Below are 22,303 nucleotides of genomic sequence, written 5' to 3' on the forward strand. Positions count from 1 at the left end.
TATAATTACGCGCGCATAACGTTCAGCTAACGAACACGACAAAAAAAATCGTATTACATTGCGTAAAAGAGATCCGGAGATATATGCGAGAATAAATTATGTATATTATGTGTCGCAAAATATCAGCAGAGAAATACGCGCCGGGATCAAACAGTCGTTTTCTTTTTCCTAGCGGAATTGCTCCAGCTAGAATCGCGGAGAAAGTATGCGTCCGTTACAAATAGAACAATTCGTGAATCGCAAGACGAGCAAAAGTAGTCATTGTCAGACGTTTCATTTCCTACATTCGGTACGCCGTGGACTTTCGACTCGCCTGGTTATACAAGTGCAACGGAATTTATTGCTCGTTATCACAATCGGTATCTGCGGCGTTCCCTCGAAAGCAACAAAGTTGTGTAATGAGAAAAAACTTGCTATGGTGTAAAAATCCATAGTGAAACTATAAAGCGAGTTTTCCTCGCTCGGATAGAGAATGCGCGATATGCAAGTGTTAAATTAGATTAGATTCAATTAAAGTAAACTAGAGTTCATTTAACCCTGGCGTCAATTCCTTAGAATTTATAACGATGAAACGTTCTTGGAAAGTTTTGTGTCAAAAAGTGCATGCAATAGCTAATAATTTTTGTATACAGATGCTTAAAAAAGAAAGAGAGTACATGGCGGTACATACACATAGAATAATGCGATAAATCAGAAATACAAATGCTTTGTTCCAAAAGAAATTAAGAAAAGCTTATAAAACATAAATAGTAACGCAAGTTGCAAAATAATAACGGCACGAACTGTGAACCCACTTCGTCCTCTCAGGTCAGTTTTCTGATTACAGGCAGGGCGTACAACATTTCCGTGCAGACTGTCTCGGAGGATGAGACATCCGCGCCCACTACGGCCCAGTACCGTACGGTGCCGTTACGTCCTCTCAACGTGACCTTTGACAAATCTTCCGTGACATCGACTTCCTTCCGTGTATTTTGGAACCCGCCGAACGGCACGTCCGAGTTCGACAAGTATCAAATATCACTCGGCAGTAATCGCAGACTGACACCAGTTACGAGAAATCGAGACGACGAGAGCAGATGGGAGTTCAAGGACTTGGAGCCTGGCAAGACTTACCAGGTGGTCGTGAAGACGGTTTCTGGCAAGGTTACCAGTTGGCCCGCCAGCGGAGACGTTACTTTGAGTACGTGCCCACTTGACGATCTTCGCGTTCTCCCTCAATTTAATACTTGCTGAAAGTGGCGCTGCTCGTAATTGTTTATGACTCTAATGCTTCTTGACCTTTTCTCTGCAGAGCCACTGCCTGTTCGCGATCTCAGAGCCGTGATTGATGAGAGAACTGGTATGGTGGAGGTTTCCTGGAGCCCGGAGAATTCCAGCACGCAAGACAGTTACAAGCTGCAATACCACGAAGTGGAAACGACAATTGGTGGCGATAGCAACACTTTAACAACCGACCAGACGAAGGTGAGCTTTTTGTTAGTTGTAAATAAAAAGCACTTTCGAACTTTGTAACAATTTTCCAATTAAGATTAGGTTTCAATGAAACTTAAGGTGCGTTCAGAAGACACAACTGTTGCACAACGGTTGAGTAATTAGTCAACGTAATTGATCTAAAGTTAGGGATCTAACAGTAAGGACCAATAATCACTGACCGCTCACTGATCAGCTATGTTTTCTGAACGCAGCCTTAGATTTAAGTTTTAAACTCTCTCCTAACGACGTTTGGTGTTTAAACAGAGCTTAAACTTAAACCTAAGTTCAAAAAATCTAACCTGTATTCACATATATGACACTCTTGTTTAATCGATAGGTCACTCTGGAGGCTCTGTTGCCGGGGAGAAATTATTCCATTATAGTTCAAGCGATCAGCAATAAAATTGAGTCTAACGAGACCATTCTATATCAAGCGACTCGTCCTGCCAGTCCCATAATTGAAGACCTCAAGCCGATCGAGAAGGGCTTAAACATATCTTGGAAGAGCGACGTTAATTCCAAGCAAGAGAAATTCGAGGTGACACACAACAGAAACGACACCGGAGAGAGTGCTACCACTTTGACTACGGAGTCGCACATTGTCTTGGAAGATCTTTACCCCGGTGCAGCATACGAGGTCAAGGTCTTCGCCATTAGTCATGGACTCCGAAGCGAGCCGCACGACTATTTGCAAGCCGTCTGTAAGTGTTAATTATCAATCCTTCCGGGTTCTCAGACCATTATCTTCCGTCCGACAACAGCAGCGAAAGTTTACTTGATTCATCAACGATTTAACAGTACCCCATCCACCGAAGAATCTCAGCATCGAGAAAGTCACGAGCAACACTGTTGTCGTACATTGGGAGGCACCTACCGACTCGATATTCACCGAATACTCCATCAGATATCGCACAGAGGACGATCCCAGATGGGTGAAGCTACCCAGCGTTCGCGACATGGAAGCGGAAGTAGCGGATATGACGCCAGGCGAGAAATACACCATACAGGTGAACACCGTCAGCTACGGCGTGGAGAGTCTGTATCCGTTACAAGTGAACCACACAGTCAGTGAGTATATGATTTTGTTACCCACCTCCGATCATGTGTTTCTCACATTGTAATTGTCCATTGTAATTACCCAAATTGTTAATTTGCATCGAAAATTTGTACTCAAAAGAGCGCCTTTGTCATCAGGACCCAATCCAGTTCTAAATATCACGCCGATAATCGACTCTACTAACGTGACTCTGGAGTGGCCGCGACCTGAAGGTCGAATCGAGGTCTATATCATAAAGTGGTGGCCAGTGGAGAATCCGGAGGAAAAGAGGATGAAGAACGTCAGTGAAAATAACGACGTATCCGGCATCAGTTTCGAAGAGAGCGCTGTGCAGACCGAGAGAGTACTGGTGGGTGACTTGATGCCCGGGGTGGAATACTTCTTCGTCGTCTACACAATCTCTTATGAGTTGATCAGCGATATCAGCAATCTGACCACAAGGACAAGTGAGTACGCCGTCCTTGTTCTCGTTATCGGCGATAACGAGGGAGTTCTTATTACGATAGCCGTTACGTTTCGCTGCTTGACAGCTCACTAACGAATTTCGCCTGGGCATGAGTGCTAACAGATACACGACACTTGCGAGTTCTTATCTCCTGGTTACTAATCTCGTACGTTTCGTCGTGTTTGCTTTTACACTTCCATTTACACATATTTCTCTCTCTAACTATCTCGATGCTACGCATCGATGAACTAGGCGATTTCGTTTCGAAGGCTGACGGGCGATGGGCGATCGAAATCTCGGAAGGTCGAGTCGTAACAAACAAACACGAAACTTTGACATTTAGTGCCGCTGATCCAGTCCGAGGTCGTCATAGTGGTTGATCGCGATCAGCCGGGATCCCTGACGTTAATATATACGCCGACGCCGATTCAGTCTTCGAGGTTCGATCTGTACCGGTTCAGGATTAGCGACGCGAATAACACCACGGAGGAGCGCAAAGTGGAGAACACTGACACCAAGGTGACATTTGTCGGATTAACACCTGGCAAACTGTACAACGTGACCGTCTGGACAGTAAGCGATAATGTGGAGAGCAGACCTCTCCTGCGGCAGGATAGACTCTGTGAGTATCCACGTGGCGTAGCGAGAATTAAAAGCGATAATTCTTTCCATAGATGTTTACCTCGCAAATTTTGTCGGTACACGAGTGAACGCTGTGTCTGCTTGGAGTTGTTCGAAGTCAAGGGATTGAAACTTTAGTGTGAATCATTTGTGTATTTAACGTAACGTACTAAGAGACCGTACGAATTCACAGATAATCCACTCAGCCGTGTGGACCATTGTATTCTGAAGATATCACTTGTATATATTATTTATTTTGTGATATAACATCGCGATATTATATAACTTCATACACACGCGTGCAAATATAGTGTCTGTAGAAAGATCGCAGTGAAGGATTAAAGGAAAACGATGTGTTCGCGAAAATATATGTGGTATATTACACGCGCCGACAGTATTTTTGTGCAATATCCATTGTCTGTACAGTATTTATGTGTTACCATATGTTATTATTATCTATTTGTTTTAACAAAATCATCTTCTTTGATTTTTCTTTCAATTAATTTATCGATAGTTCACGTCGCCGCCTTTACCAGCTCGAAGCTAAATATAATTTCTAGATCCTGAACCGATCACTGCGATCCACGCGGTCGACATAAATGATACGAGGATCGCTTTGACGTGGGATGTACCGCATGGAAAGTACGATGCTTTTGAAGTGCAGTACATAAACACGGAAGGCAACTACATTCAAAACCTAACCACCGCCAACGTGATCACCATATTTGATCTCAAGCCACATAGAAATTATACCTTCACATTGGTTGTACGTTCGGGCACAGAATCCTCTTACTTGAGGGTCTCGAATCCTCTCAGCGCTAGCTTCACCACCAGCGAGTCGTATCCGGGAAGAGTGGAGAAATTCCATCCCACCGATATCCAGCCGAGTGATATCAGCTTCATATGGTCTCTGCCTAGTCAGGAGCAAAATGGCATCATCAGAAAGTTTAGCATCACGTATGGATTAGAAGTGAGTTTTCCTTCGGTAGAATCTGCTTGTTTTTATAATTACGACACAGTTGATGCTATTTCGTATCTCTTCATTCCTTCGTGTCGAAGAGATGTACTTTGGATTACACAAATATCCTTGTGGTTCCATTAGGGCTCAACTCACACTCAGATGCAGGACTTCAGACCGAACGAATTTCGCGGGATCATCAAGTCCCTTATACCAGGCAAAACCTACATTTTCCGTATCCAAGCAGAGACGAAGATTGGTTTCGGTCCAGAGACGATCTGGAAGCAGAAGATGCCGATATTAGCGCCACCGAAACCGCCTATGCAGGTGGTTCCAACCGAGGTCTGCAGGAGCAGCACGACTATTCAAATTAGATTCAGGAAGAATTACTTCAGCGAGCAGAATGGGGCGGTCACGTCGTACACCATCGTTGTCGCGGAGGACGACAGTAAGAATGCTTCTGGCTTGGAGATGCCGAGTTGGAGAGATGTCCAGGCTTACAGTATTTGGCCACCTTATCAGGTAACATCAATTACAAGTATTTATTATGCAATAATTACTACTAAACATATAGGAAAGGAAAAAATAAAAAGTGGAAAGAGGAAAAAGAATAAGTTAAGATGCGAGGAAAGGAAAAATGTAAAAAGATAAAAGGCGTGTAGATGTAAGGAAAAAAATGTACATAGTAACTTCTTAGCGCGAAGTTGAAGTTAGAAATAAAGATACAGAAACTATTAAACATATAGATTTAGATAACTGATAAGATACATTCTTTAAAGTAGAGATTTAGATATTCATATAAAAAATTTCGAATTGCTTCGTGAAAACAAAATGGATGCGACTTTAAACCAGTGGTTGAATGAATATGCGTACGGCTTCCTCCTTGCGTCGGTCAGTAATATCAATTTGAATTCGACGCACCGAGTACGCCGAAAGGATAGGCAGCGAAACAGACCGTTTAAGATAATTGATGCAGCAGATTATGCCATGTGGCTCGTTAACTTGCAAGATCACGAACGGTCGTCGTAAAGCGACGCGTTATTACGTAGATCCGCGATCACGCATAAACGCCTGCGGGCTACGATCAACGTATCACGCGCTGGCCGAGCAACAAGTCGAAGGATACGCGTAATCTAGTCGCGATCTGATGCTGCGAAGGCGAAGATGTAACGCGAGCACTTCGGGAAGTTAAATCACAGAACAGTTTTCAGTGCGTGTCCGAGCTTTAAAATTTATCGGAAGACGGTGCGCTTTTAACTCGCGAGTTTCTAAATGTTTCTAAATGTGTTACAGTCTCACAGCTTTGATAACGCGAGTGCGAATCGATCTCGTGTTAAGTCGGATTTTTATCCAAAAATAAGGTCATCAAGTGATCATGAAAACGTAACGCGTTATACGATTACGTAACTCATTACCGAACAGAACATTTCGTCATTTCGGACCGATTGTTCAGCGGATATCATGTTGAACTAATTGGCTGAGCTTCCTGCCAATTCTTCGAATGATATCATCGGTTAATGTTGCACCAAGAGAATTGCGTTGCAAGCCAGAAATATAATTTATCGTAGAATAAAGAGGAAATCGTTAAGAACAAAAAATTCGACGATGGATCTTTTGAACCGCATAATTTCGAAAGCCTCAGAATTTTTCACGCAGGTGCTCATCGCGATAACACGTGCACGCTTTCTATTACAGTTGAGGGAAAACGGTTATTTAAAAAAAAGAACATTTTAGGTGATGGAGCCCTATTATCCTTTCAAAAATGGATCCGTGGAAGATTTCACGATCGGGTCTGAGAACTGTGACAACAAAAAGATTGGATATTGCAACGGGCCGTTGAAATCAGGGTCTACGTATCGGGTGAAGGTGCGAGCGTTCACGGCACCGGACAAATTCACGGACACCAGCTACAGCTTCCCCATTCAAACAGGTGAGAGCGATCGCGTGAAATGTCTCAAGACGCAAGAAAAGTCGCGCGCCCGTTTCCGGTTTAACATATCCGAAGTCTGTTTCATGACATAGTGAATGCCTGCTCAAAAGATCCGATAAGAAAGAGAATTAGATAAGTCTATATATCTATAACTAAATCACGTTTTTCATAGAAGATAATAAAATTACATAAAAAAACGTGTGCATTCAGATAAATATCTAATCGTTAAGATTAAGTTAAAAGATAAGACGGAAGAAGTTGATAACTGTCACGTACAGCACATTACACTTATATATTGCTAAATGGGAAGTTACAATATTGAATGTTAGTGTTAATTGGTGTTTATTGAGGAAATATTAAGAAACGGTAACTTTGGCAAATACACACGAGGTAGATCGTTGGGACAAATAACGTTAAACAACGTCGGGTGAGATAAGTGACGTAAGATTACAGAGGCACACTGCGCATGTAGTGAAAGCCTCGCTAAATTCATGCCTCGTTATTTCGTGTACATGTCTGCCCAAGGATTGCTGCTGGCAGGTAAGACCTCGTAAATGAGAGTTCAGTCTTATCTACACCCGCAAGATACATATCTATCGCCTTAAAGAGCAAATCTATATGATCAACCTGAGTGCCCTTATGCCCGAAGCTCATTGTAATGACTCAAAATTTACTATACGTGTCGAACAGATAAGGACAACACGGCCATCATAGTCGGTGTCGTCGTCGCCATAGCGGTGCTGCTGGGTCTGTTGGCCATCGGGCTGTTTGTGCGAAGAAGAAGAAGTCAAGGTCGCAAGACGACGGAAACCAGAGCTACTGACAACCTATCGTTGCCAGACAGCGTCATTGAGACCAGGTGACCACAAAAAAGTGCAATGTTTTATCTTTTGATATGAGATCATGATGATAATTATTGTATGCAATCTTCAGTCGGCCTATCAAAGTCGAGGATTTTGCCGAGCACTATCGTACTATGTCGGCGGACTCTGACTTCCGGTTTTCGGAAGAATTCGAAGAGCTGAAGCACGTCGGGAGAGACCAGCCGTGTACCGCGGCGGACTTGCCTTGCAACAGGCCGAAAAATCGCTTCACGAATATTCTTCCGTATGATCACAGTAGATTCAAGCTCCAGCCTGTCGACGATGAAGAAGGCTCTGACTACATCAATGCCAATTACGTTCCGGTACGCAGTGTTCGCCCTCCATAGATATAGGAGCAGCCAAATACAGACACCCAATAGTGAAGATATTGTAACGTATCTAACATGTTTTTACGATGTCACAGGGCCACAATTCGCCACGGGAGTTTATCGTGACTCAAGGCCCGTTGCATTCGACTAGGGACGATTTTTGGCGGATGGTGTGGGAGAGTAATAGCAGAGCTATCGTAATGCTGACAAGGTGTATCGAGAAGGGAAGAGAAAAATGTGATCATTACTGGCCGATGGACACTTTACCTGTTTATTATGGAGATATTTGCGTCACCATACTCAATGAGACGCATTATCCGGATTGGAGTATCACAGAATTCATGTTGTGCAGAGTAAGTGATCTTATAAGTGGTTATGAACAGTGCTCAATACGTATTTACCGAAACAGTTTCGTCAAATTTCATTAAATCTTTACGCGTTTTTCGTCCTTCTACTGAAATGTGATATTTTTTTGTTACAGGGAGACGTGAAGAGAGTGATACAGCACTTCCACTTTACTACCTGGCCCGACTTTGGTGTCCCTAGTCCACCTCAAACCCTAGCTAGGTTTGTGCGAGCGTTCAGGGAACGAGTCAGGCCTGATCAAAGACCCATAGTCGTTCATTGTAGCGCCGGCGTAGGTCGTAGCGGTACTTTCATCACTCTCGACAGAATATTGCAACAGATATTGGTATCAAAGTATGTAGACATCTTCGGGATCGTTTGGGCGATGAGAAAGGAACGAGTCTGGATGGTCCAGACAGAGCAGCAGTACATTTGCATCCATCAATGTCTTTTGGCTGTCTTGGAGGGGCAAGATACCACTGGACCACCGCGAGAGATTCACGACAATCAGGGATTTGAAGGTACGTATCCAGATATTCTACACTGCTGTCAAAAAATATCCCAAGTTAATTGGAACGATTGCGGGACGAGTTGGTTGATCAGTGACACGAAGTGTGGCTTAATTACTACGCAATCCCCATGGATAATCGGAGCACTAGTTGTTGAAGGATGGGAACATTGAAAAGAGTTGATCGTAGTGCATGTATTGGCGAAAATCTCGATGGAGAATCTATGATCTGTTACATGTTTTCTTTGTGCGAAATTTTTCTCGCATGAAGACAAGTTAAATGTCTTACTGAAGATATATGTGAAGTCAATATTAATGAAGGAATAATAGTATGTTTCATAAAATACGAATAAACAGTGTAATATATAAAGGGAGCAATTTTCAATTGGTGATGGTGGCGGTGTGGTTGTAGACAGTCGTTAGAAGCACACGTTACTTTGTCTCACGTTTGATAACAATGGTTGCCCCTCTCTGTAAAATGGTATCACTTCCTCACCCGGTAACTCACACCTTCCTCTTTGCAATCTTTTGCGACCTTTGTATTCAGGCAAGAATCGAAGCTCGGTCGAAAACACTAAGAGTCCCGCCGAGGATGAGAAGGAAAGGTGACCCTCAAACAGCGACTCCTGCATCGACGGTAATTTCGATGGTCGCTTTTGTTCTTTTCTGCATGAGAATGAGCGTCACAGGAATTTTATGGCAAAATTGTGCATTAATCGTGTATGCTGTGCATGTATAAGAGAACAATATATACGCAACTTTACTAAACGTCGACAATATTTTGTCAACAATGAAAATGCCTGCTGTGTATATATACACACACACACACATACTGCCTTAATTATTTAATAATTTTTATAACTTTCAAGGAATAACTGCATCGAGCAAGATTCATCGATCAATCACCAAATAGATTTGTTTGTAACGAGTTTTTATCTAATTTTGCTTAATATAATAAATAGTTTGATACTTTATTTTTGTAAAATTCGAATTTACACATAATCTTTTCACTATTTTACTATTTTTCATTAATATTATGCTGTGTGTAAAACACACAAATGTTTTTCGTCGAAGAGATGTTGTTTGGATGTTTTGGAAAAACAAGCAGCTTTTTGAATGATATCAATTTATCAATAATTACACAAAACTTGCCTTAACTATTTAATAATTTTTATAACTTTTAAAGAATAATTGCATCGAGCAAGATTCATCGATCAATCACCAAATAGATTTGTTTGTAACGAGTTTTTATCTAATTTCGCTTAATATAATAAATAGTTTGATACTTTATTTTTGTAAAATTCGAATTTATACATAATCTTTTCACTATTTTACTATTTTTCATTAATATTATGCTGTGTGTAAAACACACAAATGTTTTTTGTCGAAGAGATGTTGTTTGGATGTTTTGGAAAAACAAGCAACTTTTTGAATAATATCAATTTATCAATAATTACACAAAACTTGCAATGTAGCTTGCATCGGGCATGATTGCAATAAAGGCAAATGAAACAACCAGATAGTTACAAATCGCCTCTAATTTAATCTGTTGTCTTACAGATGACGAGGGAATAGCCGAATCAGGAATGTGATGGTTCAGACGCTGGTTAGGAATAATAAATGATGACGACAGCAGACGACGATGGATCTCGCCTTTTCCAAAGGTGCTCGAGTCTCCTGGATTCCTCAAGTTTCTTTGGAAAGAAAACGTTAACCAGAACAATTGCGATTCGAATGTCGGATGAAGGGAAGAGCGCACGAGGTAACAGTGATAATTTGGCGATTAGTCAGTTGGCGAAACGAAAATCGATAGAAGAAGTCAGCGGCTTGAGATCGAACGAGGTGACGAGTTTCGTATGGAGCAACGAGCGAGCGCATATTTTTATTCTTTTATCGTCTACATATCGAAGAGAAGCGTGTTCAATTCGTAATACATATATAGTATAGCGTTTCACGGCCGTGATAATATTATATCGGAATTGTGTAAAAAGTGAGGCTCTGTAGCAGATAACTCGAGAGGGAACGATATCAAATTGAATATGCTGCCAAGTATGGGATTACGAATCAAACGTACGCGACGCTTCGCGTTGTGCAATGTATTACTGTGTGACTCATGTATACATATCTATACATATACATGCATACATATATCTATTCACTAGGTAGCAGTTTCCGGGAAAGCTGATAAAGCGCGCGCAATGTTGGTAGATATAAGTCTCGTGTATCGTAACGAGTGCAAGGTCGTAATATTCCACTGGTTGTGTCGCGATGGGGCCTCGGACCACATCGCATCCGCAATGAGTCTGTCGCGAATGTCTTTGATAGGTCATTTCGAGTGAATCGAATTGTCTAGACGTATCACAAACTGTCTTGGGTTCCTCCTGATACAAATATTTCTCTGAGATTACCACCAATAACACTTTGTTCATATTCTACGTTCCAGAACAGACGGGAAAGAAGCTGTCTTGTGTTGCCTGATTGCACTTTCTTTTTTTTTCTTCAAAATTAACGCGGTCCTATTGGAAGACCGGGGAAAAAAGATTGTATGAATTTTGTTTTTCTATGGTCATATATGATCATGCATGTAATTATACATACGTCCACAACGAAAAAAATAGTCTTATACAATCAAAGTAAATGCTTATCCTTCTGACAGCATATAAGATATCGATGATTAATTGAATGAACTTATTTCCCTTTCTCATTTAATATTCTTTTCTTCCATGTGGACGTATACGATTATATACGTGACGATATAGGAACAAAATTTATATATAATTTTATATAGGGTGTTCCAAAAAGATCTACGAAGCGCTCAAAGTTACATAGAGCGTTATCCCATCAAGCTTCAGAGCGATTCGTTGCGAAAGTGAGGCACAAAGACCCCCGATAATCGCGCCGGTTAAGTTATTATTCGGAGTGGCAAACCGTCCGTCCAAGAGCCGTATTAGACGTGCTAGATGATGATTTAATAAGTAATAACATTAACGCGTTATAAACAAATTACCTAGAATGAAAATCGGTGGGATGAGCGGGTGTGGATGTACTACGGAGCTTTTAATCGATCCTTCTTTCTGAGATGGGCGAAACAATGTCAGTGGGAACAAGAAACTCGCATTTTCGTAGGAGCCATATCACTTTTAAAAGGAGTCACAGTACGTGTGTATATGTGCGTGCGCGTATAGGTGTGTGCGTGCGTGTATGTAGTCGATTGATAATAGATCGGAGCCGTCACGTTTCATCATTACATACATATTGCATATACGGTCGCCGTAGAAGAATAATACGTCTTCGCTTATTTGCAAATATGAGGAAACAGAATTTTTTCACACACACGCATACACATACACACTGTGTAGTAGATTGAGAATAGCCATACGGACGATAATTCTCAGTTCTGAGATAATTTCACCTAAGCAACGCTCTTGGTTTTACAATTTGAGATTTCTTCTTGATAGCGACCATCGGTGTGCAAGACAAAAATTAGATTATCACTTACAGTATTCAGTGTGCTTTTCTCGCGGTGATATCCTAGTATGTTGTACTTAATTTTATACTCAGCGCGTCGCGAAATGTAATTGGTTACATATTGTAGATAAACAATAGTGATTGACAAACTTTCGTGATTAGTATTAATTGAATTTCTCTTGTCGGATTTTCCAAAGACATAAAATTAAAAATGAAAAGGTATCGTGTTTATTGATCGTTGTATTTTGGATGTATTTTGGACAAGCATTTACATCATGCAACGCAGATAAATCATTCTTCTTCTTTGCGAAGGTACTATTGTTTGACAAATGATGTTGAATTTCTAGTAATCTTGTTACGCGTTATTTGATATTTCTAGCCGATCTCCCAGTCTCGCATAATAATGTTTACAACTGACATTTTAGCACGTACCTAAATGCTACTTTTTAAATAATTCGACGATCGATGAGTCCTCGTAATACTCAGTTCATTAAATAGAAAATTTTTCCTATTTTTATGCTGCAAAATCAATTATTGCGATATAAAGATTATCGAAGCATCTCTCGTATTGGCGAGATGCAATTTTACATGTTGATCTGTTGCAACTTTTCACTTTTATATGCTTATTTTTTTAAGACACATGTACCGTATATGAGGTTGTATTTTATTTAATTCGAACATAATATCGTCGTTATGGAATATATAATATGCATCGACAAGTGTCGTACACGAACAATTTAATATCTTGTACAATTCTTCAGCGCTCTCAGTAAACACAAACTATCTATAATGTAATGTCAATGTTATGATTTCCAACTCGACAATGTAAGTGCAATGTAAACGTGTGTTATATTAACAGTTACAGTGTTGATTGAGAAGTTATAACACTGATGTAACGTTACTGTTAGTTGCTGTTTATATTGGACTGCAATATAACATTGCAATACTTGGTTAAATGGAACACTACACATGTATACATAATTAGAGTCTTATATATTAAGAGCCAAGCTTAAATATTATCTATTTTATTATCGTGTTATCGACTACCTTTTTAATTGTAACTACGATTATCGTTTGCAATATTGTCACTAATGTCACTAATGTTGAAAATTGTCACGTTTACACGTATCGTAAGTACTAAAATCTTTCGCAACAATGTCGTCGTACTCGAATGCGTCAGTTGCACCATCAATAGTTTAAGAACGCATTTACGTGTTCCTTTCTAAAAGTGGAGATAGATAATTTGCTACGAACAAAAAATAATTCTCTATCCCGCGTTTAGACATATACACAGAAAAAGCTATACGTCTACTCCGACTCTCAGAAAATCAAGTAGCTTTTCGTGCAATCATGATCGCTGTTATTTTATGCAGTTAAAAGAGGGAGGGAGGAAGAGAAGGAGGGAGGGAGAGGTATTGTTTGTTAGATTTTAATTTAGGGACAAAGTTACGTTGAGAACGGGAAGTACGTGGATTGAATTCTGATTCGCGAACTTAGCTTAGCGTTCGGATTGTTTTGTATTACTTTATTCTGTGATAAATCACGATCGTCGATCAAGGACGAGGAACAAAAGACCGATCAGGCACAAACGCAGTAGGTCTTCCAGAACGGATTGATGACAAAATCGACTAGTGTCGCTGTCGCCTGCGTTAATTCGTACGAGTCAGCCGTCGAGACAACCTTCGAAATCCAAAAATTGCAGGGTGAAATATTGTATTACGCGTCGAAGCGTACATTTGCAGTGCGATATTGTACATAATTTTACACTAAGGTCTCGCGTCAGGGTTATTCGCAAACCTTCGCCCTCAGGAGTGATTCTTCGCGAAGGACAACGGCGAAACTGTAAAAGAAGGACCTTTGCTCGAGGCATATCGATTGCGAGATACTCAAACGGCGGCAGCTACCACGACTGCGCCAGTAACGCCAGTGACCTGCTCATGCGCGGCTTGTGAAATTTAAATCGAATATCTGAAAGTAAAAGCGACAAAAAATTGCTACTTCCGCCGCCGAGTTTCGCCGTTGTTTCTCACAAAGAATCCACGTTCACGGACACAAGCGCATATACGCTCGGCGTATATATATGTGTGTATAGGTTAAAAAACTCTTTTGTAAATATATTTTATACCGGCTGCAAGGACAGTCCGATATACGCGAGGACGGTTTTACGAATCAAAGAATCTCACATTATACCTTGGATACGATTCGCAAACTCGTTCGGTCATTTCTGTCACATAATGTCGTAATACGTATTACTACAGAATGAAAATTTGTACAGCGTGAAAAAAAAAAAACATGAAGGGGCACAGGTTGTCCCGTAATATCATATACAAATATACGAGGAAACAGAGAGACACGCTTGTATAATAAACGTGACTCTTCCAGTGATCGTTTTCTTCTCATTCCATCTCCCTTGACCGCCATTGACAAGACATCCTTAATAAATCAACGACACATGAGTGAAATCAAGAAGAGAAAATTTTATTAACAGATCACATTTAATTTTTCGCTGAAATATCGTCTTCGATATAACTGATTACTTTGATCAATTTCTAATCGCGACTTTAGGTAGCTTAAAGAACTTTCTCCTTTCATTTTGACAGTAACAAAGTTACTAAGAATCAATAAGAATACTTCAGATTTTGCGTTTCGTCGGCCAATTTTTCCGACGTAGATAATATCGGCGGATTGTCAATCGTCTTTGAGTTTGACGGTACTCTTGATGATAACGTAGAATTGTATTTGTCCCGTTTATTTGCTTCAGTTGCGGTAGTTTTGCTCGCGGACAGACCTATATTTGAAATGAATTATCCGAGCTTTTTCTTTTTTTGAAGTACAAAATACAGTCGTCATCGAATTTCAAAAAACTTATATTAGTTAGCTTATATTAATTCTGTAGTTTCTTTAGCATCTATCTATTTGCAGAATCAAAGTATGATAACGTAATGATGCCGTAAGCATCAACAACAATATTTCTCCAGCAACACGTGGATAATCGCGTACTTGAAAAGGAAGCATTCAGGATCCGAGGAATCTCGTTGCTTAATCGAGATGCCTCGATATCAAGACGCGGCCTACTGATAAAGGATCGTACGACGAGTTTCTTTGAATCTTTACTTTCCTCTCAGTTGACTGAACATTCTGGAGAGAATTCCACGCGCGGTGTCCTCCGCGGACTTATCGATAACCCCATTGTCCTCATTATGAGGATGCCTACGTAGTATACGACTCAGCGATCCTGCCCGAGGACGAACAAAAAGTTTCTTGGGGGAACCGTCTTTGTCGACGAGCTTAAGTATCCTTCCTAAAGAGTTTGTCTTTTCTTTCCTTGATGGCTCCCCGTCATAATTATCGACGCTTGTCACATTCTGAATAAACGAGCCGAAAGCGTTAAATGTGTAAGCCGTTGAAACTTCTGCCTTACGCGTCAGATTCGTACGATGTGATTCAAGATCACACGCGGATTCTAAAGCCAACTCTATTAAATGTTGACCAACGACACTTCGCGACATATTCTCTAAATTTCTTGGAGTGGCGTTTCACCAAAAACGAGCGAAAGTGACAGTATTTTCATCTGAAGCGAAAATATCACCACTCGAAATCGCAAAAGTGAACGTTTCACTCCGGCTTGGACTCCACATAGCGAAGTAAGTTCAATGATTTGAGTGAACATATTCTTGTAACGATCAAGTACATCAGATTCACTTTCCAATTTCGAATAAAAAACACTCGGCGATTCAGGGTGGGAGAATTCACTCCATAGGAATGAAAAATCATCCGAATGATCCGGTGGTTACTTTACTTTTTGAATGATGTTCCTCGATCTAGCAGCCGCCAAGAAATTTAGAGACTACACAAAACGTGTAATCCACACTGACGAGCTTAATATCGCAAGCGTTACGCGTTGCAATCCGTTCTCATCACTCCGACAATCTTAGGACTCAAACTTTCTTCATATATCACGAGATTTTACCGAAGTCCGAGCGCCGTGCGTACCTCCAGAATCCCTTTACATTTGCGAAACATGACGCCTGGAATATCCAAATCACTTACGGCGTCCAAGGCGGGTCCTCCCACGGCGGGCGTACGTGTCTTAAATATCTTCCCCATTCTACCTAACGTGACACTCTTCAGCCTCCTGACGTCCTGCCTAACGGCTTCGGTCCTCGACATCGTTCGGGTTAATTTCGGCGAGCCCCCTGATCCTGTTGGGATGGCCTGCTGAGCACCGGCAGAATCCGTCGTCGTCCCGGAGATGACAGGTGTTACTTTGGCGACTGTTACATCGTTTGTACCATAAGAGGAGTCAATAATTCAAATAATACGTTGATGATAAGCCGACACAATCGCTAATTAACAAATATCAGTGATTGACAGGACGTACGTAACGTTAAATTCAATACGTGGCAAGACTAGAAATTTATCTCATGGTCTTGATCAGATTTATTCCAATCAGTTATTTGGACTAAGAAAAAATAACTTGATAACAAAATTTGAAAATTTACTTGTACAAGTTTCTCTTGTAGTGAAAAAAATGTAGGGCTGTATTAACATAAAGTATTCGTTTCTTGGAGCATCCTTGTTTAAAAATAATTAAAAATAAAATATTTAGCAATTTATTTTGGTTACCCTGGTTGCCATTCCGAAGGTAAACAAAAATACGTTCGTTAAATTCAATACGTGGTCAGACTAGAAATTTATCTCATGGCCTTGATCAGATTTATTCCAATCAGTTATTTGGACTAAGAAAAAATAACTTGATAACAAAATTTGAAAATTTACTTATAAAAGTTTCTCTTGTAGTGAAAAAAATGTAGGGCTGTATTAACATAAAGTATTCGTTTCTTGGAGCATCCTTGTTTAAAAATAATTAAAAATAAAATATTTAGCGATTTATTTTCCACATAAAAGCTATGTGGTATTTAACTAGATGAGTAAAAAAAGTATCAATAATTTTTGGGTATTTTTTCGAGCATTCCAAGTGGATAAAATCAAATAAAAAAATTAATGTAATGACCCTGGTTGCCATTCCGAAGGTAAACAAAAATACGTTGTCATTCGGAGAGTTAATAATTAGGGGACCCGCACATCACTTTGTACAAACCCAAAAAACTAATTAAAACCAACCAGGATTATGGGATAAAGTTCTAGTCGGGAGAATCGACGTGAAACCCGGAGGATCCTTTTTAATACTTCGTCTCTGCAAATAAACTGCTCTCCCCATATCTCGCGATTGGGTGTCTCGATCGATAACCAGTTCCACCCGTCACACGGTGCTCGTAGCAGGTGGACACGGATAATTCCTGCGATTGAAATGCGACTCGCAAGCGAAACCTATGCATTAAACAAAGCGACGGCAGATCTTCCGATGGACGGCATGAGAGATCAAACGAAAGTAATTTCGTTTGTCATTGCGCCGGAACTGTAAGCCTGTGAAATTATATCCGTACAGTCACGGACGGACAAGTTTTTCTTTTTTTTTTCATCGCAGAAGCGCGTGCAGATGTTACAGCGAGATAAATCACAGAATAACTCCGTCGGAGTTCCGCAACCTCGACAACGAAAGCGGAAATTTTCAACGGAATCTCATTTTCCGAACTAACACGCCCCACGAACTTCGCTCTCTTCTTCAGGGACTCCACTGTATCTTTTATCGTTACAGAAAGGAGCAGGTCGAGAATAGCGGAGTGTGATGCAATCGATTAACGTAAATGTTACATTTCCAGCAAACGGTGTTATTCCGATCTGGGGAACGAATGAATGCGCGTCAAGAGCGATTTAATAGACTCACTCTGCGATACGCTCGGCCCAGAATCGTTGATTACTTCCTGTCCTGCAAACGTTCTGTCATCCTCTCCATGACGGATGCTGCCAGCATCAATCTAGTACGGATATTTACTTCGGTGAGTCCCCTTTTCACTTTCAAATTCTAACACTATTCTCGTTCAACGACCATTGGTGAGTCGGCTATGCCGACAATTCGATATGATCAAAATATACGGTCGGGTAAAATCGACCAGTGCAACTGACTTGATCATACAACTGATCGCTCCTGAAAGCTCCCGCGTCTGGCTTATTCTGCATCCTGCGTGTCCGGCAGGAATTTTCAGTCGCCTCTAGCGTGATCCTTGATTTCTGCACGAGTCCTGGACGAACGCGACGTCACATGGCAACGGTTCTCGATCTGACATTAGCGACGGTTCCGTTCACGCAAACTGCGTAACAATCGCGGGGGCTGTATCGATCCTTCGCGATTCTTTGTTCCGGCGCGAAGATACGAAGGTTCGAACGGTGAGAATGTCTCATTTCCATCAGAAAGCGTTCCGTCATGGGGTTCGAGCGGGCATTTTGGTCTTGACTTTTTGCGGACTGGCGCGTATAACTTATCGAATTTCAATCAGATGGAAGAACACGGGCAGTATGCAGACGCTATTACGACTATCAGATGACAGATCCCGTTTACGAGTCGCTGTAACGATACCTTTCATCCCCTCGGGACAAGATCTTCGGTAATTTCGCATTGAGGGGACGGATAGTTCCGAAAATACCCGGGTCGAAATTTTAGTCCTATATTAACTTGCCAAATTACGTTAAAGAACCAACAAGGAATCCCAAGACGTAACACTGTTATTATTTCTTTCACAAATGTTTATTGACATTTTTGCCTATTGAAGAGAACACACACAAGCGCTGATTTCAGATATTTAATATTCAATTATCTCGATATTTTGCCTACATTAAATTTTCTTTTGGTTTCGATGAGCAATGTATTAATTATGTAATTTATTCGACTGCAGAATATGAAGGTATAAAATAATTTATCAACTAATATTAATTAATTCCACCCCTTCTTCCTAATTTTTATATAACGGAACTAATGGATAAGAGAAAATTTTCTTTATCCATAATCATTTATTATTTCTTATTGGCGTTGGAAATTTCAAAAAGATTTGCAGATTCAAAAAGAACATCTTTGAAGCAAGTTTTTTTTTAGTTTTGACAAGCCCAGTATATTAATTATGTAACTTATCCAACTGCAGATGAAGTACGAGGAAATATGAAGTAATTAATCAATATTAATATTATTCATATTTGGATAATGGGCAAAAGAAAACAAATTTTCCTTTTTCACAATTCGTTTAGTATTCCTTATTGACGTTGGAAATTTCGAGATTTGTGGATTCAGAAGGAGCGAAAATAGAGATTAAAATTTGGACAACACCGACTCTTTGAATAGAAATGAATAGATAGCGTTGGTATGTTCAAAATAAGACCTAATGTGTTTCGCGAGTGTTGATTGTTGTGATCTCTCGGTCACCGAGATCAGGTGCGCGCGTCATTGATTAGCGGGCGACGGTTGGCGACTGCTGGGGAATCCTTCTCGAGGATTGTTTTTGTATTCCCGTGCGTCGCGTACCTTTCCGTGATCGAGTCATTACGTTCCGAGGCGAGACGAGCGGCGCACGTACCACGACGCGTACTTACCATTCCCGTTAGATGATTGAAATATTTCGCCGGCTTTCTCGGAATATTGAAATCGGGGCACCGTCGACATCGCGTTTATTTAAATCGTATCCACGCGCGTGTCAGTGTTAGTGCCAGTGTGTTAGTGTCACAATGGAGCAGCCGGCAGACAGGATGCTGGACCCGGAAACTAGGACGTTGGACGCAAGAGACGTGGGCAGAGATACATCATACATGTCCAGGTGTGCCAAATTATTTATTATATAGGATACTTTCAATCTTGACAGAATCTTGAACGAGTTCACCGAGTGTACGGACATACTCGAGTCGAATTTCAACCCAATTCTATTATTATTTAATCCAAGATTATTTAATCCAAGATACGTTATTTAATCCAAGATTTACAAATGTGTGTGTGTGTGTGTGTGTGTGTGTGTGTCTGTAATCTTATTCTTCAATCTGTATTTATATTCCGCCAAAAATATTGATCGAAATGCTTGATCCATAAATACGAATCTGTAATTAATTCTGCTCGTAATCAAATATTGGAATGAATTCACTGCTATGACATTAAAATCTCGCAAGTGATTTTTACGTCTAATAATGATGCTTGAGTCGAAAGTCCTGTTTTGTGAACATTCTTCTTTTTATTGTACGCGAACGTGCAACTCATATAATTCTAATTCAGTTTGGACGATCGAGATTAATCACGATGTAGTAAAAAAAAAAATGCTTTTTTTTCCCACGAAACGAATAATATTTCTCGCTGTCTCTTGAGAGTCGAGAGCTCGAAACTAGAACAAATTTCGCACGGAACGTGTTCGCGAGAAGCAAGCGGCCTCCGTGCGGCTCCTGCCTTTACATTCACGCACGCGTGTACGGTATTACGTATTTGCTCCTGAGAATCATAACCAGGTTGTCCGAAAAAAAATCCGGAGTTTCATTTAAGGGGGAGACCTTAGGTATCCCCTCAGGTAAGATTAACCCGGGGTGATTAATTGGATCGTAAAATAATTGTATCCTTCTCCTGCTGGCGCGACTTATCGTCGGTAAACGTCCGATGTAATTCGTCGAGTTTGCGAAATTCTGAATGAACGAATTTTCGGGCGCTCGTAAATTATTTCACTGAGACCCCCGTCCAGCCCGGTCATCTCTATTTCCCTCGGCGATTCAATCAGTAGATAAATGCAGCACTTATAAGACAAATTAATCTCTAATCTCTTTTGTATAATAAAAAACGATTCAGTTTCTACGGTTACGCTTTAATGTCATTATATAATTATGATAAATAAAGTAAAAGTACAAATTAAGGTATGCTTGAACGCGCACTTAACTCTTAACACTTTTATCGTTTTGGTCTTTAAATATGAATTTTTTCAAAACATAGAGAATACATACATACATCACATAGAATGCACTAACGAAAACTTATAGTAGATTGTCCGATTAAATTTAATCGGATACTTTCGATTATAATGACATTTTACCAAATGAACTGATCACAAAATTATAAATTGATATTTCCTATCAAATGATCAAATACAAAAATTCATAGATATTTTAATCGCAAATACCCGTTTGTTAATTTTTTATCGGATTTTTCTCACTGCACATTCTGTTTCCTAAGTGTACTGAGTTACGTACATGACTGATCAAAAAATTATGAATTGATATTTCCCATCGAATGATCAGATATAAAAATTTATACACAAAGAAAAATAATTTTGCTCTTTTAGCATAATCGTCATTGTTACTGCATATTTGTAGTGACATCAAAAAAATTTAGTTGACATATCTAATTTTATAAATTATTCGTTATCAGAACAGAAGTAGTTTCGTTGCCAGGATAGAAAAAATTGGTTGAGTGTATTTGTCCTAAAAATCATGTTAATTTGCTATTGTTGCAAAATAATGTACCCTTAACAAATTTATTTGCTATTGAAGCAAAACTGCAACTGCTTATATAAATCCATCATGGTTTTTATAGCAAAATAATTTGTAGATACAGCAAATTATATTCAGCAAATAGTGATTAGTACTCTTAGCAAATTTTTTTGCTGTCCATATAATAACGAAAAGATTTTGCTAGGTCAGCAGAAAATTTGCTAGGCCAGCAAATTATTTTTCTCCGTATTTTGATCAGAAATATCAATTTGTTAATTTTTTATTAGATTTTTCTCAGTGCACGTTCCAGATTTTATGTTTCCCGAGTGTACAGAGTTACGTACATAACCAGATATTAGTATTTTAATATTTGCGCGTAAAGATTGAAGTTTAAACGCAATTTTAATGAAATTTAACCGGTGGAAAGTCCTATACAGGTTTTAATCTGCCTATTGTCGGCAGTTGAACGCTACAACAGAATCAGATACTCGCATGATAAATTCGCGCAGGAAACACGCATAGAACACTTGTAAAGCAATTCCATCATTCCAAAAGTTTCAGCATTCTCTGCCTGTCTCGCCCTCTGTCTGCCTAAAACGACGCGTGACGCATGCCATCTGACAACATAATATGTGGCACTCTATATCATAATAATATCAACTGCTGCGTGACATAACATGTAACGATATAATTTATGGAAACGCAAGGGTTGACTCGCGCCGCGCAAAAGTGGGTGAGAAAGCCCCGTGGTTGCGCGCGAACATTTCCTCAGATCGCATCCGAGTGTAATTAATTCTCACTCCCTGGATTTTGAATTAGTGAGCAGATCGCGCGTACGTAAGCAATTTATTAATTAGACAGCACGCGCAAATGGCTAATTAACAGCAAATTCCGATCTGTCTATATTACCCACAAAATTAATTTTTCTGATTGTGCGTCGCGCAGCCTATAAACACTCTAA

At 40.1% G+C, this 22,303-nt stretch overlaps 3 protein-coding genes across 8 annotated transcripts in view; 2 read left to right on the forward strand and 1 right to left on the reverse strand.

Annotated features, from left to right (window-relative positions):
- Positions 1-14,382, forward strand: part of LOC116840936 (tyrosine-protein phosphatase 10D) — a 35,571-nt gene extending 21,189 nt beyond the window's left edge. Inside the window, exons 6-21 of one of the 4 annotated variants that reach the window (XM_032808293.1) lie at positions 827-1,180; positions 1,292-1,464; positions 1,811-2,174; positions 2,272-2,541; positions 2,668-2,976; positions 3,319-3,597; positions 4,157-4,566; positions 4,699-5,076; positions 6,289-6,484; positions 7,010-7,024; positions 7,175-7,343; positions 7,418-7,670; positions 7,772-8,029; positions 8,158-8,542; positions 9,077-9,166; positions 10,090-14,382. In XM_032808293.1, coding sequence (XP_032664184.1) covers positions 827-1,180; positions 1,292-1,464; positions 1,811-2,174; positions 2,272-2,541; positions 2,668-2,976; positions 3,319-3,597; positions 4,157-4,566; positions 4,699-5,076; positions 6,289-6,484; positions 7,010-7,024; positions 7,175-7,343; positions 7,418-7,670; positions 7,772-8,029; positions 8,158-8,542; positions 9,077-9,138 — 3,875 coding nt within the window. In that variant the 3' untranslated portion in view covers positions 9,139-9,166; positions 10,090-14,382. The remainder of the gene's footprint in view (positions 1-826; positions 1,181-1,291; positions 1,465-1,810; positions 2,175-2,271; positions 2,542-2,667; positions 2,977-3,318; positions 3,598-4,156; positions 4,567-4,698; positions 5,077-6,288; positions 6,485-7,009; positions 7,025-7,174; positions 7,344-7,417; positions 7,671-7,771; positions 8,030-8,157; positions 8,543-9,076; positions 9,167-10,089) is intronic. The other 3 variants (XM_032808297.1, XM_032808294.1, XM_032808296.1) reach the window with 3 other exon arrangements.
- A 255-nt stretch (positions 14,383-14,637) lies between these two features.
- LOC116840937 lies at positions 14,638-18,150 on the reverse strand. The gene is made up of 5 exons (XM_032808298.1): positions 18,025-18,150; positions 17,786-17,876; positions 16,048-16,271; positions 15,112-15,362; positions 14,638-14,785 (listed from the first exon to the last, which is right to left on the reverse strand). The coding sequence occupies exons 1-5, from the start codon at positions 18,076-18,078 to the stop codon at positions 14,755-14,757; spliced, it is 651 nt and encodes a 216-aa protein (XP_032664189.1). The 5' UTR covers positions 18,079-18,150; the 3' UTR covers positions 14,638-14,754.
- Positions 18,151-19,445: 1,295 nt separating this feature from the next.
- The window catches only part of LOC116841085 (cholecystokinin receptor-like), a 63,743-nt gene continuing 60,885 nt past the window's right edge, over positions 19,446-22,303 (forward strand). For all 3 annotated transcript variants that reach the window (XM_032808612.1, XM_032808611.1, XM_032808613.1), the window contains exon 1: positions 19,446-19,700. The gene's annotated coding sequence lies outside the window, so the exon portion shown is untranslated. The remainder of the gene's footprint in view (positions 19,701-22,303) is intronic.

Source organism: Odontomachus brunneus, unplaced genomic scaffold (genome assembly GCF_010583005.1).
Source record: "Odontomachus brunneus isolate Ranch 3 - 2012 unplaced genomic scaffold, Obru_v1 Obru_scaffold_013, whole genome shotgun sequence".
Classification (NCBI taxonomy): Eukaryota; Metazoa; Arthropoda; class Insecta; order Hymenoptera; family Formicidae; genus Odontomachus; species Odontomachus brunneus.